This window comes from Sinocyclocheilus grahami, unplaced genomic scaffold (assembly GCF_001515645.1).
Source record: "Sinocyclocheilus grahami isolate Dianchi unplaced genomic scaffold, SAMN03320097.WGS_v1.1 scaffold45.1, whole genome shotgun sequence".
Lineage (NCBI taxonomy): Eukaryota > Metazoa > Chordata > Actinopteri > Cypriniformes > Cyprinidae > Sinocyclocheilus > Sinocyclocheilus grahami.
The window spans coordinates 1,490,106-1,510,122 of NW_015505224.1; the positions used below are offsets into that span (position 1 = coordinate 1,490,106).

The 20,017-nt window shown below is 35.2% G+C and overlaps 1 protein-coding gene across 2 annotated transcripts in view; it reads right to left on the reverse strand.

Moving 5' to 3' along the window:
* Positions 1-20,017, reverse strand: part of LOC107582508 (uncharacterized) — a 100,193-nt gene that overhangs the window by 54,639 nt on the left and 25,537 nt on the right. Inside the window, exon 2 of one of the 2 annotated variants that reach the window (XM_016268389.1) lies at positions 12,668-12,781. The exons of the other annotated variant lie outside the window; for it this stretch is intronic. Within the exon in view, the coding sequence (XP_016123875.1) occupies positions 12,668-12,712 (45 nt within the window). The 5' untranslated portion in view covers positions 12,713-12,781. The remainder of the gene's footprint in view (positions 1-12,667; positions 12,782-20,017) is intronic. 2 annotated transcript variants of the gene reach the window in all.

Sequence of the window (20,017 nt, forward strand, 5' to 3'; positions counted from 1 at the left end):
ATTTCAATATTGATAATAATAAATGTCTGAGCATCAAATCAGCATTTTCGAATAATTTCTGGATCATGTGACACTGAAGACTAACAGGCTTACAGAATCATCCTTGGAGTGGTTAGTCCTTTTTCTAACCGTGTTCAAGCAAGCTGTGAAGCACTTCCATTGTTTGGTCGCGCTTGAATAGTGATTGGTGCAGACACAGAGGACTGTAAGGCAGTCTGACAACAGACTGGAATAAAGATGTTTTCTTTTCGTTACTAATAATTCAGGAATGCGTCTCCTCCTCGTACACGTCAAGCTTGGCAAACAATTCACGTACGCAGTGATTTGTTTATGGATTAGAATGGAGATACAGTGAAAATAGGATAAAAAAGCAGTGCAATCAGTTCTCAGGTCACCATTAACCTTGATAAACTTCACACAGCCGATTCAGTGGAAAACTTTAGGCATAAATCTGACAGAAATAAATCTTTGGTAACGCATCTCTGTGTAAAATATCTTTGCTGGGTTTCCAGTATCACTTACAATTTCAAAGTCCAATTTTTTCGGGCATAAGCTCAAAGGCCGTCCACTAAAATAATTGGTCATCATCATGTACTAAACCTTACAATGTGTCTGCTGGCTAATAGGTGTCTAAAATGCCACAGAAGCGTCCAAAGACCCTGTGACAGCTGCTGCCCGGTTACATGGTTTACTTCAAAGTGCCTTGGAGATTGTAAGGAAAAAAAATGAAGCATGAAAGTTTTTTTCAGGACAGTATTCTCTGAGTGCCTGTTCTTTGAGTATGTGCTTAGTTCTAATACATCCTACTTTATGCACTGGCTCTCACATCTTTCTGAAAGCTCTTTAGTCAGCCTCAGTTTCATTTGTTCCACACTGCTTATCAGAGCTTTCAGACTGTGCCGCACTTTTGCATTATGACGTTAACAGAAATCCTTTTAGAAGAATCTGTCTGCATATTCAGAATGGAAATTAGAAAGTAAGAGAGCTCAGAGGCTCAAGTCTAATAGTTCCAGAAGAACCTGGAGGTAATTATGTTCACTTGACAAAACCAACATACTGTTATTGAACAAACGCTTTCAATATTCCTAAACCCAGACCAATACTTTAAAGTGTAACCCGTCCTATAGACCTTTCAGCCTGTTTTGGCTTAATATGCTGTATATTTTCTACATTCTCTAATCAATCAAGTTATGGTTATTATGGTTTATATATATATATATATATATATATATATATATATATATATATATATATATATATATATATAGTGGAAACATCATGCTTTGGGGCTGTTTTTCTGCAAAGGGACCAGGACGACTGATCCGTGTAAGTGAAAGAATGAATGGGGCCATGTATCGTGAGATTTTGAGTGAAAACCTCCTTCCATCAGCAAGGGCATTGAAGATGAAACGTGGCTGGGTCTTTCAGCATGACAATGATCCCAAACACACCGCCCGGGCAATGAAGGAGTGGCTTCGTAGGAAGCATTTCAAGGTCCTGGAGTGGCCTAGCCAGTCTTCAGATCTCAACCCCATAGAAAATCTTTGGAGGGAGTTACTGCATTTAGTGCTTTACTGCTCTAGAGGAGATCTGCATGGAGGAATGGGCCAAAATACCAGCAACAGTGTGTGAAAACCTTGTGAAGACTTACAGAAAACGTTTGACCTCTGTCATTGCCAACAAAGGGTATATAACAAAGTATTGAGATGAAATTTTGTTATTGACCAAATACTTATTTTCCACCATAATTTGCAAATAAATTCTTTAAAAATCCTACAATGTGATTTTCTGGATTTTTTTTTCTCATTTTGTCTCTCATAGTTGAGGTATACCTATGATGAAAATTACAGGCCTCTCTCATCTTTTTAAGTGGGAGAACTTGCACAATTGGTGGCTGACTAAATACTTTTTTCCCCCACTGTATATATATATATATATATATATATATATCAGGGGTGTTTCCTCCGAGGAGGCAAGAAAATAATCATTATTACAAAAATAAAACAATGCAAATATTACTAAATATGACATTAAAAGTATAAAAATCACTCATTTTTATACAGTAATACTGTCTAACAGTGACAACTGCAGGTAAAGTTACAGCGGAGGCTTGCCTCCCCTCAGCCCATTGACTTTTAACAGAGACGTGCCATGACTTTACTGGGGGGGTAATTAAGAATCAATGGGGGAAAGTCATGTGAGAGGAGGCAATGCCTTCATCACGATAACATTGGATATGACCGGTTATGATTGGATGTGACTGGTTCGTGCGATAAATCCCGCATCTTGTTTTCATGCGAGCTCTTGGCCTGAATGAAGAAAATAAAGCTGTTATTAACTAATTATAAAGTAAGTAAACAATTCACCCGCTTAGATATCACTGATTTGTCACGTCAAAATAAAACTTGAAATGGCCTGAAAACGTGTCAGTTTTTAGTGAGCATTCAGCTTGATGAAATAAAAGATTTTATGACGATAACCTGAAAATAAGTTGATTAACTCTTTCCCCGCCAGCATTTTTGAAAAAGTTGCCAGCCACCGCCAGCGATTTTCACTAAAATTTGATGGCCTCCAGTATATTTTGTTGTATGAATATTTGAATATGCAATACACCAAAATAAAGATCAGAGCCTCTACTTTTAAACAAAAAATCTGTTTTATTCCAGCTTAAAGCAACACTTGAGCACTTTATCAACACTTGAATATAAGTAGGTTTCATAAAAAATTCATTATTTTGAGCAAAAAGGTGAGAAAATCCAATTTTTATCAAAAACTACATCTGGATAATATTCAGTACGATTATCAAAGCATAAATCCAGTAAATCACTTCCATCAATACCTCCAAAGCTTGCACAGGCATATACCACTTCCTGGATCAACATTTTACTCCGTAACATTATGCAGTTTTCATTTATATGCTGTCTATTGCTGATGATCGCCTTATTTTTCATATGCATCTGTTTACATAAGAGATCGCTAGTTTCTCCATCCTGTTCACGTGTTTTTGTTCGGGAAGTTTTGTACTCGTTCAGAAGATGTGTAATAGCGCCCCCGAGTGTATAACAGTGAAAACACAAAAAGCCGTAAAAACTCGTCTTTGGCGGGGAAGCGTTTTCTTCTAAAAGACTAGATAACTCGTCAATGGCGGGGAAAGAGTTAAAAAGAACAGCTGAACATCAGTTCACAAATAAAAAATATTGTTAACACTTTACAATAATGTGTCATTTGTTAACATTAGTTAATGTGTTAACTAACATGAACAAAATTAAACTCACTTAAATTAAAACTGAAATAAAAAATTCACGCCAAATAGAACTATTTAAAAAAATTACAAATGCAACAAAATTACAAACAAAAAAGTAAACTAATTCAATAACTAATTTGTAAGCAAATTAAAAATATTAATAAATAGTATATAAATAATACCAAAATACCACTGCCAAAACTCTCAGGTACTTTATTCTGAAATTACTATAACTCGCTATCAAGCTACATACAATCTGAATCATTATATTATAAGATAATGGACTGTCTTTAAGGAAATAGCTAATCCCGCAGTATTTGTTTTATGGACATGTGTGATACTTAAAATCATGCAGCTTGTTGAGGGCATGTGTGATATTATTTCTCTAAGTGATATTATTATTATTTTCTAAGTGATCATATATAAAATATTGAGAAAACTGCCTAAAGAATGAATAGATTTACATTGAGGAAACTTATTTTGAGGCCAGAAGGCTCTTTTTGTAAGAAACCACACAGCAACACCTTGGCATCCACCCAAACACCAGTACAACGTGTGCCACAAGCACCATATTTCCTTCATAATACATTTTAGATGTTTCTAGACCCTTGATAATGTAAGAGAAAAAAACTGTTTTATTATTCCAGTGAGCCATATTCAAAAGAATGTATGTGGTCATCTCCAAAATTTTCTGACAGATAAATCTCCATATGGAAGTGGTTGCCATGGCAATTCAGTCCTCCACTGCAATGCATAATTCTTGCTCATAAATTGATACATTTCCATCTCTAAAATGATATTTTGAAACATTCATGCATCTCAGGCCTGGCAGCAGCTTTGTCCATTACTGCATTTATCTGCAGAGTGGACTGTAACATCCTGATTGCTGTCATTTCTCATGTGGAGACCTTGTAGCATGAGCATCACAGCCCCGTCCTGTCCACCCAATTTACCAGACACACAAACCCTTCATTTCTACAGCCACTCCTACGCAAGAGGAAAAGCAGAGAGCAACCAAACCAGCTCAGAGGAGCAGTAATGAGCACGGGGGAAATTCCCAAAGCACGTACAATGAAAGAAAAAAGATCAATATTAAATGAAACCAAAACAAATATGACTAAAACAAAGTCAACCCTTTAAAAGACTCCTTTGAAATATCATGTATTTATTTACTGACATCATTTGCACTAATACTGACATGGTAGTCAACTCTATTTACTTATTTAAAACATTTTTTAATGATTCAGAGCTGTGTAGATTACTTACAAATTGTAGTCCATTACTGATTACGAATTACATGATGAAAACTGTAGCTATTAATGTAATCTAGGTTACTCATTTTAGGGAATGTATTTCTACTAATCGACTACTTTTTAGATTACTTTTTTTATCAAATTTGTTTTAAACATTCCATACTGACATAAAAGAGCAAAGAGAAAGAATATATATTCTATTTTTTGATATCATTAAATTATTATTAAATATCCCAAACTGCAGTGGGCTAGTGAGTTGATAAAAAGCTCATTATTAATTAAATTTTAAAAAAAGTGAAATAAATTATTCAAACATTTCAACATTAAAAATAGAAATATTTAATTTGTTTACCTGTATTCTTTTTAGCGACATCGAACTGTAAACATGCAAATGTTTTGTTAAATTATTGAAATATTAACTTCCTCAGAGATATTTCAAGTAAATATCTCATGTCAAAGGAGTTTGCTTTTTTCACCCAAATTTAGAAGCATGGATTGCAAATTTATTTACATGACATTTACACGACCATTTTATATCATAAAGATAGTGAAAACCAAATGGTACGACATGGTAGGATTTTCAGAGCGGAAAACTTAAAAAAGAAAAAGAATTAGGGAGAATCAATAAATTATGAATGATTTACTGCCATTGTGTGAATATGTAATCATGCAATCCATAAAAAAGTAACTGTAATCTGAGTATGAGCATTATAAAATGTAATATAATCTAATTACGAGTACTTGATTTTTGGAATCTGATTACGTAATCCAGATTACACTTAATCAGTTACTACCCAGCTCTGCTAATATTGCTTCAGAATACAAAAACTTGCTCCAACTCCACCTCTAATTTCCAACCATCTGACTTAACTCACCTACTTTTCACCATCCAATCAGTTACCAATGACTAAGACCAAGTACCAACTTACATTATGTTAACTGAATGTTAAATGAAAAACTGAATGTTTCCATCTAAATGTTAACTGAATAACTGAATGTTTCAGAAAGCAATTGTAACTGAAGAAAATGTAACACTTTAGATTAGGGAAAAGAGGTACTTAAAGGGATAGTTCACCCAAAAATGAAAATTCTGTCATCATTTACTCAACCTCATGTTGTTCCAAACCTGTATGAGATTCTTTTGTCTGTTGAAATTAAAAGAAGCTATTCTGAAGAATGCTGGTTACCAAACAGTATAGCCTTTGACTTTCGTAGTAGGAAAAAATACTATGGAAGTCAATGGCTACCATCTTATTTTTGGTTACCAACATTCTTAATAACTGTTCGGCTATCTGTATCTGTGAACAGTTGACACTGCAACATTTACGTATGCGAGGTTCTTAAAACGACCCTAATCTGCTCAATTAGATAGAATAATCATAGTTATACGCTTGGAAAATGATGGACCTCGGAGGCACACTCTCTCAGAGGCCAGTGTTTGAAGATGGCAGAGAGGCAGGGGGCGTCTAAAAGCGTCTCCTTCTTCCCCTGTCTTGGCAGAGCCCCTCTTAAAAAGCGTTCAGGAACACAGCAATTGATTTCAGAGCGAGCGAATCAGCTGGGTCGTGGGAGTCTAAAAAACGGCAATCAACGTGTCACTGTTAATTAGGCGCCACTCGGAGATGCCCGTGAAAATCTGCTTCCTTAGCAGGATGGAAAAGAAAGCACAAAAAGCTGTTTTTTTAAGAGCCAGAGCTGGAGGCTTGCCTGAGCTCCTGTGTGTGTTTTCTCCCGAGAGATAGAGGACAGGGCTGATGGTCCCATCTCAGCATCCTCACATCAGCCTCAGAAGGCAAGCCCAAGGACTGCACAAAGTTCACTGAAATCTGACTGACAGGCTTTATGCAACTTTCAGGAGTAAAGGCACACAAGTTTTTAACATAATATATGGCAGCCAAGTGGTTTGGAGAATGGATGGATGGACATATCGGTATCATATCGGTAATCGGCTGATACTATTAAATTAATTTAATATGAATTAATTGTAGTAAGATTGAATTAAATATTTTAATAAAATTAAATCTAATCTATTAAACAATAATATAATATAATAATTACAATATGTACCACACATACATTAAATAATTCTCTAATTCTTATTATAATTATAATTATAAAAATTATAATTATATTTATTATATTTGGGGTGAACTATCAAATATATATATATATACAGTGGGGGAAAAAAGTATTTAGTCAGCCACCAATTGTGTAAGTTCTCCCACTTAAAAAGATGAGAGAGGCCTGTAATTTTCATCATAGGTATACCTCAACTATGAGAGACAAAATGAGAAAAAAAATCCAGAAAATCACATTGTAGGATTTTTAAAGAATTTATTTGCAAATTATGGTGGAAAACAAGTATTTGGTCAATAACAAAATTTCATCTCAATACTTTGTTATATACCCTTTGTTGGCAATGACAGAGGTCAAACGTTTGCTGTAAGTCTTCACAAGGTTTTCACACACGGTTGCTGGTATTTTGGCCCATTCCTCCATCCAGATCTCCTCTAGAGCAGTAATGTTTTGAGGCTGTCGCTGGGCAACACGGATTTGCAACTCCCTCCAAAGATTTTCTATGAGGTTGAGATCTGGAGACTGGCTAGGCCACTCCAGGACCTTGAAATGCTTCTTACGAAGCCACTCCTTCGTTGCCCGGGCGGTGTGTTTGGGATCATTGTCATGCTGAAAGACCCAGCCACGTTTCATCTTCAATGCCCTTGCTGATGGAAGGAGGTTTTCACTCAAAATCTCACGATACATGGCCCCATTCATCAGATTAAAATAGGTCTGTCCTGCCGTGAGGTTGGATAACTGTTCGGCTATCTGTATCTGTGAACAGTTGACACTGCAACATTTACGTATGCGAGGTTCTTAAAACGACCCTAATCTGCTCAATTAGATAGAATAATCATAGTTATACGCTTGGAAAATGATGGGCCTCGGAGGCACACTCTCTCAGAGGCCAGTGTTTGAAGATGGCAGAGAGGCAGGGGGCGTCTAAAAGCGTCTCCTTCTTCCCCTGTCTTGGCAGAGCCCCTCTTAAAAAGCGTTCAGGAACACAGCAATTGATTTCAGAGCGAGCGAATCAGCTGGGTCGTGGGAGTCTAAAAAACGGCAATCAATAGAATTATTACAAATAAATAATACAGATTAATACTATATAAATATTATCATAGTGGAAACTAATTTCTTTTACATTCACATGTATTATTTTAACACTGTTAATGTAATCTTTAGCAAATCTTAAAATAGATATAAATTTTCATATTGTTCAATATAATGTTGAAATGCCTAAATACACTTGTAGCATTTAAATAGCATTTTTCCAAGTTTTGTTCATAAAACAAAATTATCGGTGCAAATAATCTATTTCTGATAACTCTGCCACATAACAACACAACAAACTGTTGTTGGTTTCATAACATGACAGTCAAGTGGCTGTCTAAGTGGACGTTTTTGGCCAGTATAAGCTGCTATGATGACTTTTTGCCAAATAACTGGTTATATGAGACTTGGACTGAGGCAGGATCCAACTCCACATCTCACTGGACACGAGTTAAAGCAGGAGACAGAGAAAATGATGCCTTGGGGTTAATTAGGGGGTATTAGCATCTCAGCCCACGTCTTTAACCTCCACATCACCACAAAAATAAAGGAGGAAAAAGAGTAATAATAAAGCGAGAAAGAGAGAGACACCAGCAATGCAGCAACTCACCTACAGAATGATGGACAACACAGACGAGTCGTGCTGACAACAATATTGGTATTTTCACAGTTCATTTCTCGAGGATGCCTGGGCAAAATATAGAGGGTACAATGCACATGCGGTTTATTTCAGAAACCTGTGCTGTCTGACTGCCTTGGTGATGTCATCAAGCTCGATCGGGCCTGACAACACAGACGAAACGAATGCTTGTGATTTGTATGACTGGCAGTTCTTCTTTTTGGCTGTTTTTCAGACATGATGAAAACTATTTGGCATCTTCTCACAAAATTCTCACTTTCAGTGTTGCAAGACTTTCACCTAATGCAGAATGAAAGTAATATGAAAACACTTCTGTAATAAACCTGTAACGTAACGTATATTTAAAGTCATTTCGTTGTGTTAATTAACTGCCAAACGGCTTGGAAATAGCTACACTTCACTAAAAGTTCATTATATTTTTCAGCATTAGAAATCTCAAGTGATTATATTGAGAACAGGAGGGTGTGCAAAACAAAACATGAAGCAAAGAGGTTATTTTCCAACCCTGTAAATTAATGAGAGTGTTGCACATTGTCTTCCATCAACTGTCCCAAAGAATGAGCAAATCGCCTACCAAAAATATACACTACCGATCAGTAATATAGCCTATTAAAAAGAAAGAAAGAAAGGTTGCATCAAATTGATTAAAATTATTTGTTACAAAAGATTTATTTTAAATAAAAGCTGATTTTGAACTTTCTAGTCAAAGATACATGAAAAAATTTCCACAAAAATATTTGGTGAAAATACTGTTGATAATAATATCAATTGAGCAGACAATCGGCATATTATGTGCTATGTGACATGAATACTGGAGTAATGATGCTGAACATTCTGTTTTAAAATCACAGGAAGACATTCAATTTTAAAATATATTAAAATGTATTATGTATTTCTGATCAAATAAATGCAGCCTTGGTGAGCTTAGTAAACTTTTTTCAAAAACATTAAAGTGCCCCTATTATGGGTAATCAATGAAAGGTTCATATTTTGGTTTTGGGAGTCCCCAACAACAGGTTGACATGCATGCAAGCTCAAAAACACTTTAATTGTCTTATAATACAATTATTTTTACCTTACTTGCTCAACGACTCCCAAACGATTCGCTCAACGATTCATTTTTCCAAACCCCTCCTTTGCATGATGCTAATCTGCGGTGATTGGTCCGATTGGTTTCATTTCCATTTCATCATGCCTGTAATGCCTGATAAAGCAGCGTTTGTGAGCGCAGTGCTGCTTTGTGTACAGTGTTACTGGGGAAACCACTATTTTTACTGCTCCTAAAGCGGCACCTAGTGGCAAAGAATGAATTTGCATTTTCATTCAGACCAACGCTAAAAGACAAACAATTGGGTGGGGAATATGCTAATGTTTCATGTTGACGTCAACGGCTTGGGATTCGTTTTAAAAACAACTCGTTTCAAAGATTCAGAGTCGACTCTATCTTTTGAGAGACAATAACTTTATACACGGTGCACTTTCAGATTTAAAACTTTGCAGGATGTTTTCATTCACTTAGAGCTGTGTTACACACTGCATGAAAGGTAATTTTCAAAAATCCATAATAGGGGCACTTTAAAACATCTTACCGACCACAAACATTTGAGGAGTACAATTGATTTTTTATTGACAAATAGTTTAATCTATTGAAAAAATTACAATTTTACCCAATATTTCATGCTAAGGTCAAACTCTGTTGAAATCAGTTTGAGTCAAGTCTCCCATGCAGTTCATGTGAGCAGCACTAGTTGTACAATGCAGAAAGATGCTGCCTATGTAGAGCCTTCCAAATCTGTCAATTATGGTGTTTCAGTTCAGTTGCCTCACTAGGTTTCGGACCAAAGCCTTAACTGTGCACTTAGCTCACATTTAGTTCCATGAAGACAAGTGTAATTTTCTAATGAACACACAGGCCATCATCTAAATCACTGAATACAATTAGCACACCAAATATGCTTTCATCCTCCCACAGTAGTTTACACAGTTCAAATGCTCCCTAGGTTAAGAAAATATTCTGTAAGCACTGCCTCCACCTTTTGTCATCTAAGGCAGCATGATTGTGTGTAGCGTCTGAAGATTTCCCCCGGAGGCTTTGCTGAAAGTGGGAGAATTTTCTGAAGAATGTAAACTATAAAGGCCAGAGGCTTCCCCTCAGCCAAGATGGAGCCCTGCAGCAGTGTGCGTTCAGTTTGTTAGTTTCTCTCAGAGCTGCTCACAAGCATGAGGACTTCCTCAAAATGACGAGAAGGAGCTCGCAATCTGTTGCTGCCAAATGAGAAGTGGGTCATTTTAGATTACAATAATCTTAATCTCTCAAGCCAAATCAAGTAGAGGCTGGAATGGTACAGCAGTGTGGGATGTGTGGTAAAATCAATGAATGTTTTTGTTACATTCAAAGTAAATGGCCAAAAATAAACACATTTTTTAATCGTAGCCATGGTATTGTGGGTAATGCACGCTGATAATGTATGAAAGAGTCTTTGTCTTATAGAAATGCAGGTCCAATCCAGTCTATATCTTTCTCAAACACATTCCCTGTCTTTTCAGTCAACTTCTCCGGTCCATAAAGGCAATAAAAAATGGTTGTTGTATTTTTTATTTTTTTTATTTACATTTTACATTTTTTTATAGCTTATGCATGAGAACCAAAAAGGTTTGTACTTACGCTTGAGCTTAATTTACCATATTTGATGTGCTCTATGTATGTGTGTTGATCAATGTTTATATGTGAATAGATGTTCATCATATAAAGCGATCATGTCTCTTCAGAGGACTTGGATTAACCCTCTTGACTCATATGGATTATTTTTATAATTTCTATCAATTTTTTGAAGTGTCAAGGTTTTTGCTGCATGGAAATTTATTGGATGGACAGAAATCAGGTTTCATTAAAAATATCTTCATTTGTGTTTTGAAGATGAATGAATGTGTTATGAGTTTGGAATGCCAAGAAAGTAAATAACTGATAATAATTTTCACTTTTGAGTAGTGCTATCAAAAATTAGCGTGTCAACGCATGCAATTAATTTTTTCAGTTTAACGCCTTAAAAATATTTAATGCAATTAATGCAGGGGCAGAGCTAGGGTTGGCCACCCACTCACAGCTGCTGTTTCTGTCACTTTTTTTCTGGAAAGAATTGCACTTATTTAGACCCAGAACATTTTTACAACCACATTAAACGGGGGACTTTTCAGACGTGCACTTGTCCTTAAAATTGATAGTTCTCGATTATACTGTAATGCTGAATGTCTATAGTCAATGGGAAATATTACATATTAGGGGGGAAAAAATTCTGAGACATCAGTAGTATTGGTATCAGTGATACTCACCTTCAGTCATAAAAAAGATGCCATTAAACAAATATTAAAAATATACAGTCTTTATGTTGTTTCTACATTAATTTGAAGATTGAATGTAAATTATTGCAATATAAAAGTATGTTTAAAACTTTAATGTTAGAGGGGCTTAATCTCAATTAACTGTGATTAATTTCAGGAAAAAAATGTGATTAATTAGTTAATTTTTTTTAATTGATTGACAGCACTACTTTTGAGTGAACTATTGCTTTAAACAATCCTTCAAAATATTGAATGAGATATTCTTTTAGGGTTAGCTCGATACCACAATTTTGGCTTCGCAACGATACCAGGATCTAGTACCTCAGTAACAATACTAATTCGAAAGATAACTGAGTTGAAAACTAATGTATATGAATACTGAATACTATGAATAATGAATACTAGTTTTTAATGAATACTAATGAACATATAATGAATATATAATGAAAACTAACTTCTTTATTAATTTACACAAACTAAATTGATATTCAATTGTTTGAAATTAAATGCAAGCACAAATATTATGAGATCTAAAAATCATTTGGGAGTTTTGGGCTTAATCTCAATTAACTGTGATTAATTTCAGGAAAAAAATGTGATTAATTAGTAAATTTTTTTTTATTGATTGACAGCACTACTTTTGAGTGAACTATTGCTTTAAACAATCCTTCAAAATATTGAATGAGATATTCTTTTAGGGTTAGCTCGATACCACAATTTTGGCTTCGCAACGATACCAGGATCTAGTACCTCAGTAACAATACTAATTCGAAAGATAACTGAGTTGAAAACTAATGTATATGAATACTGAATACTATGAATAATGAATACTAGTTTTTAATGAATACTAATGAACATATAATGAATATATAATGAAAACTAACTTCTTTATTAATTTACACAAACTAAATTGATATTCAATTGTTTGAAATTAAATGCAAGCACAAATATTATGAGATCTAAAAATCATTTGGGAGTTTGAGCTTGTTACCATATTTCAGAAATTGATATGCTCTTATGTATGTGCATTAATCAGTTTTGTAAATAAAACTCTAAATAAAATCAGCTAAATGATACACTCACATGATGATTTCTTAACTCTATGAAAAGAAACTCTGTTTGATCCATCTTGTTCCTCTCACATTTGCCCGTTTCGCATCAGTTTGAGTAAACTTTGGTGAACTTCAGATCAGCAGCCTATCAAGAAGAGAAAAGAGCAAAATCATGATACTGCGCCATTTGAAATATAATCTATACCCATAATTTTCCAGTACCGGTATACCATCTACTATTTTATTTCCCTTAAAGGGGTCATGAACTGAGAAATCAAAATGCCCTCGATCTTTTGACATATACACTTTTGAACTAAAATCTTTATCGTTAGTCTAAAATCAGCTTTTCATTGAAGACAATCTGCCAAAACAACAGCTTGTGGAATGTGCCGCTTTATGACATAATAGTGTGTCTAAACACCACCTCTGCAGAAGATCAACGCCTTCTTCATCACTGCCTGTTTAGCCCCGCCCACTGATTTGCACACATAGTAAGTAAATAACGAGCGGCAAACGCAGGTCAATGCAGAAACCAAACAATAAACTTTATTTGATTAACTTTATTTGCTGAACTTTATTTTTAATGAAGTGCCAGACCACGTCAATAAGAACTTGGTCTTTTGTGAACAATTCCACGGTAAAATGAAGTGAACAAACAAGGCACGATTCAATGCAGGATTTTCAGAAAGATTGAAACTAAAAGACGTCGCTGTGCCAACTATATTGGATCCGATAGTAATGTCACAACACACAAGTGTGAGTAACTGCTTTCATTAAGTGATCACTATTGCTTTGTTTGTTATTACAGATTGTTTGATATGTACTGAGTATTTATGCATGTTTTAACATAAAACACAGCATCGTCTATGAAGGATGTAGGCTGTCAAACATACACAATTGGGTTGTGACGGTGAGGACATTTTCCCACCGGTTAATTGACGTGTGACAGCACCGGCGTTCCCTCTTTTCCTCGCTTTCCTTCGCTTTTAAATAGCCTGTAAAAGCGGCATGCGCATTTTACTTTCACTTTCAAATAGCGGCAATTCGGCGTAAAGCAATTGTTCGTTTGAATTTTCCCTCTTTTCCTCGCTTTCCTTCGCTTTTAAATAGCTTAAAAGCGCCGTGCGCATTTTACTTTCACTTTTGAATTAGCGGCAGTTCAGAATCAATTGTTTGAATGCAACAACAAAATCCAAAGTCAAACTCACTTTAGCCTATGTATAAAACATAGAACTTTTATTAACAAAACGAATAAAAATACACCATGCTATAGGGCAGGCTATGCCCAATATAAAATAACAAATAACTTACATAAAGTTTAAATAGGTATACAAAACTGGAAATAGGCTAAGTAAACATGTATAATATATAACCAAATAAATAAGAAACGTAGAACGTTTATTAGCAAAACGAGTAAGAAAGCTTGGAGGCAAGGCATACACCTTGATGTCAAATAAAATAAATAAATGACAAAGTTTAAATAAAGCAAAAATCAGCAAACAATGTGGAACCAATTAAATAAGAAACAAATGTTTTAAAAAACTTCAAAATCACCTTAGATAAACGGCAAAAGTCAACAGGCTTTTCAAAATACAAAATATTGTCAAACAGGCGCTTTTACATCTCGTTTCAAAACTAAATCATCCGCGATCATCTTGTCTGTCTCACCCCACTCTTCTTGTAAGTCAGCTCGACTCACTCTCCTCACTGGAGAAATTAAATCTGATCTGTGATGCGACTGTCGTTCGGCACGCTGCATTGAGCAATTTTTAATTGTAGTGTCTGTTCTTTTACTGAACTAAATTATTTTTATTACTATAAAAAATCTAAACGACGGTGGGGGTCGGTGCCGCGGTGGGCATGTGACGTAACCGGTGTTGCGGCTTAACCGTCTATCGCGGCAAGCCTAATACACAACTGTTAGCCAATCATAGCAGTGGGAGTTTACTTCAGAGTCTACAATCCACCAGAACAGAGCGTTCTGATGAGGGGGGTCACAAAAGTACAGAAAATAGCCTATAACTTCTAAATTCTGTTTTTTGATGTAAAAATCTTGATAACATTATAGGGGAACCTCAGAGAACAGTACAGACTAAAAAAACGCAGTTCATGACCCCTTGTATTTCTTATACGTCATCAATAAAGTTGAGTCTTAGTTAAGTAGGTTTTGTTATACTTTGTACTGAAACCTCAAACTAAAATGATAATAGGCAGTAATTTATTATAGGAGAAAATAAGCATTCCACTCAAGCATCCAGTCCGCTTAATGCAAAAGAAACTTCCAGATTTGACAGTTTACTTCGAAGCAGCATTAAACACCGCACTCTGAGTTATGCTGATATCACGGCAAATGTCAAACACTGACACAAACAAGTTGCTCTGGCAATCACATGGCACCTTGGTCTCTCTCGAGGAGATTAGAGTGTTGACGAAGCTTAAAAGCGTCCTACAAAGATAGCGCTGGCATTAAAATCCTGTCGCTCCTCAGTAAACATTCCCCCCGAAGCATCCTGGTGGCTTCATGTTATTTTACAGAGCTGCGAGGCTCTTATCTTTATTAGCATATTATTAACATCCAAAAAGCCCAAAGCAGAGCATTCTTGGAGAGACAGATTTGGACAATATGGCCGTGTTAATGTTTGGCTAGTTTCCCTGCCCTCCAGGTTACGAAGCGCTTTTTCAAAATATAGAGACTTACGAAACATGAGAATTTACATTTTTCATAGATAAATACAGTTGTTTGCATTTATGCCAAAGTGGCAGTTCAATTTCTGTCTCCTTCTGTTCGTGTCTGTCAGTTCGCACAAGGCTCCTTCTCCCTGCATTATTTGAGAGATTACTGCCGCACAGCAGCTGCTCATGAAAGCTTCATGCTGTCCGACAAACAGCTTCCAAGAAGTTGTGTGTCTAAAGGTCAGCGTTTGATCACAAAACTCGAAACAGCTCACGCTTTTAGTGCGTTTTTCACATAGCCCTCCTGCTGCGGTGCTATCATGATAAGACGATGGTGTCCAGTGGTTATATCATTGTACTTTCAGATCCTATACAACTGAATGAAATTCACATATGATGGCATTGTAGACTGTGCTCTGAGGTGATTCAAAGAATACTATGGTATTAGCATGGTACACAGCCAGAAAAAACTTTTTTCTAAGTGTTCGCAACCTTTCAAAAGTTCAGAGTTAGTCCTTTTTTTTAAGAGATTTTTTCCCTGCAGCAAGAATTTATAATTTATAATGTTACAAAAGATCTTGCGGTTCTTTTGAAATTTCTGTTCATTGAAGAATCCTGAAAAAAAAAATGTACCAAGGTTTCCACAAAAATATTAAGTTTTCAACATTGATAATGATATGAAATGTTTCAAGTGATCGTGTGACACTGAAGACTGGAGTAATATGCTGAAAATTCAGCTTTGCCGTCATAGGAATAAATTATATTTAAATATATATTAAAATAGAAAACAGTTAATTTAAATTGCAAAACATTTTTTGAATATTACAGTTTTTTTGCCGTATTTTTAAAATCAAATCATTGCAGCCTTGATGAGCATAATAGACTTATTTCAAAAACATTAAAACACCTTGCCACCAGTCTTCTTTCATCAGAAAAATAAAAATAATATTCTGCAAAATTCCCTAATAGTTAGTGCACGTTTTGACATCCCGTGGAGCTGAAAAATACCTTAAAAAAAAAAAAACTTGTATGGCTTTCCTTCTGTTGAATACAAATGGAGAGCATTTAAAAAAAAATAGCTCTGGTTTTCCATTAAATTACAGTCAGTATGTTGATTTTTTATGGCCTTGCTATTGATCATTTGTGGGTGAACTATGCCTTTAAGTGTGGGTAACCAAAGTTTGAGTCTGGCTCTCTATTGATAAACATGGAAAAAAGTATGCAGATTCGATCTGAGGCCTGCTAATAGTGTATTACTGGCATTGGGATATACTGCTGCCTCATGATATTCATTTAAAAAAGATGATGGTAGATTTTGCCAGTCACTGTTATAGACATCAATTTCATTCAAATGATCAACATGTCACTGATGTGAGCATGTCATGTTTTTAGCAGCAAGACAAAACAAAGAAATAACAGCGTGTTATGTACCTGATAGTTCTGATACTTGTTCATTTCAGATCATTCAATAGCACTGCATCTGCAATGGCAGCTGGCGCTGAATCTAAAGCAGTGGGGAATGAGGGTTTCTTTCCACTGAGACACAGAGGAGGAGTTGTCTGCAACAGGCAGATGGGCTGTGCTTTCTCTGCCTAATGTCGATACGCCCCCCGGCTGATCGGTATGCTGAGCGAGAGGTAAAAGATACTGTGGCTCGTGCCAACTCCTCTGTCTGTACCAAACACAAGCTCTAGGTGTTAAGAGCGAAGATTTGTCTCTCTAGACTCCAAGAAATTCAGTGTCGAGCTCAATTAAAGGAAACCATTAATGAAGGGTAGCATAATCATTTATATTAGGCTACAAAAATGTACAAAAAACAAGTTTGTGTTTGAGCATAAAAGGGTCATACTAAACGCAGCATAATCCACTGATGGAGCTTTGAAGGATTGTGGTCATTAAATTCCTGCAGGGTTTGATTATCGTGTCTCAGTGACTAATATTCATGGCCCATCACCAATCTCTATGCATCTGACCAATCAACATCAATCAAAAGAGCCTCATAAACTGCACTGAGTGCCATCACTGATATAGGGTGAGTCATATTTTACCACAAAATCAAAAGAAAGAAATAGATATTACATTTGGCAAAAAGAAAATGAAACCAGTTTTGCAATATAACATTACTTTCTTGGCATTACTTTCTAAGCACATTCCCCCAATTTATATTATCACAGTGTTAAAAAATGAAATAATAGGCTATATTGCCATTTCATTTTTGGTTTATTTATAATGGCATTATGTGTTGTACTGTCTTCAATTTATTAAAATGTATTTAAAAAAATATTAAAATATAAAAAATAAATATCTAAATATATAATATACTTTCTTTAATGTTTATATATATTACAACATTGTTATTCTTGTCTAAAACTAAAGCTATTAAAAACAGTTTTAATCATTGAAATTATGCTGAAATAAAATAAAATATAAATATTAAATGAAAAACTAAGAAAAAAAAATTTAACTGTTGCCTTGGCATCAAACTTAAATATGCTGAACTTGAAGTACTTAAATTATTAAACCAACAACTGAAATAAAACTAAAATACTTCGAAATATTTTATTTATAATAATACAAAAAATATGACAAAAGCACAAAATTACTAAAATTTTAACTAAAGTTAAAACGAATTAAAAATATTATTTGATATTATTCAATGTGTCAGTACAGCATATTACAATAAGAATCAAATGAGAATAACGAAAATTACAACAACAACAAAAAATCAGAAATAAAAAAATTCAGTGTCATTACAGAAATAAGGATTGGATTGTTATATATAAGGAAAATATAATATAATATAATATAATATAATATAATATAATATAATATAATATAATATAATATAATATAATATAATATAATATAATATAATATAATATAATATAATATAATATAATATAATATAATATAATATAATATAATATAATAAATATTTAAAACATTTTCTTTTGATTTTAGGAAACAATTTGAACTGCACATGTTCTACATGTGATTCACCCATAACAACGTCTGCCTAAATATCTCTAGTCCACAGCTCCATAGTTAAAAAAAATAATAATAATCACTTCTGGGCGGCACATTGTCATTGTCAGTCAGGCAGAAATTTGTGAAGGTCCTGTCATAAAAAAGAGAGGCAGCAAATAAAACTGCAACAAATCAAACTGACAGACAGTCAAGCCCAGCTATGATGACTATCAGTAACTCCACCATGAGCTTGATACACAAACCACTATACCTGGACAGACACAGAGTGCACAATACTGCAATTCTATTAAAAAAATCATCAAAATGTCTCTAGGTCAGACTCAGCTGCCAAACAGTAGAAATGTAAACATACAGAGGCTTTGATGAAGAGTGAATCTTAAAAAATGTTCTGGGAATGATGATTGACATACCGACATTTAGGATTTAACAGACCTCCTGCTAATGGAGTCACTTGAGGCCGTTTAGCCAAAGAAAAAAACAAAGGGGAAAAAAAACCAGCCTGTCTCCTGTATCCTGCCTGGCTCTGACAAACAAACAGCTGATGGGTTACCAGCCTCAGGCCAACCAATGAAACAACACTCATTAGTGTCTCCGTCCAATCTTGCTTAAACAGAGCGCCGCACTAGAAGAGGACGAGAGAGCACGGCTAAAGAGCTGCTGGCACAGCTACACAAGCTGAAAACTGATGAGGGTAAATATTGAGATTCCTTTGGGCCCAAGTGTTTATGAATCAGGCTTCTCAGAAAAAAACAAACCTTCAGTATTCAAACAGATGATAATAGCATGGGTCACAAGGCTGGACAACATCTGACACCACAGCTTCCCCACCTCTGAAACACAGTATCAACCAGTGATGCCAAAAGTATCTCACTTGCACGAAACCTTATCATATCTGCGATATGCATTTTGGAAAGAAAATACATCTCTTTAAAGGAATCATATCATGAGAAATAAATTTTTCATTCATCTTTTATAAAGACATTATACTTCACTATCGCTCAAAAGTTTGGAGTCAGTAAGATTTTTCCTTTTGTTGAAAGAAATCAATACTTCTATTCATCAAGGACACATGAAATTGATTAAAGGGGTCATATGACGTTGCTAAAAAACACATTATTTTCCACATACTGTACATTATTGTTTCTCCTCTATGCCTTGCCTTTCTAAAACGCGTCGATTTTTACAAAGCTCATCGGTCTGAAAAGCAAGGTGTGCTCTGATTGGCCAGCTATCCAGTGCGTTGTGATTGGCCAAATACCTCAAGCGTGTGACAGAAATGTTACGCCCCTAACCATACTGTGATGCCCTGTCCAGCCGGAGCGACGAGACAAAAACATTCAAACCCATTATAAACGAGGCATTTGTTGCATCATTATATTATATTATAATGACTTATACGGTCTTTTTACGCATTGCATTGTGCCGCGTAAACATAAAACCATGTCTGCATTTGTGATCGGAGAAATGACAAACAACAAGCGCTACTCTACACTGCCCAAAACTCACGTTTGAATCGTCAGTGGCAAATTCTTTAAATATGAAAACATACTTAAAGGCTGTGAGTCAGAAGCGCCAGACTGTCCTGAAACTGAGAATGTTGGAACTGCCCCACTTTATAGAAACAGCCTTTGTGTGTAGACAGCATTGTAGGCTACTCTCCCAGGATCAGGAAACAGTCCTCCGTAAAATGCGCTGCACACATCTGAATATTTGGGTTGAA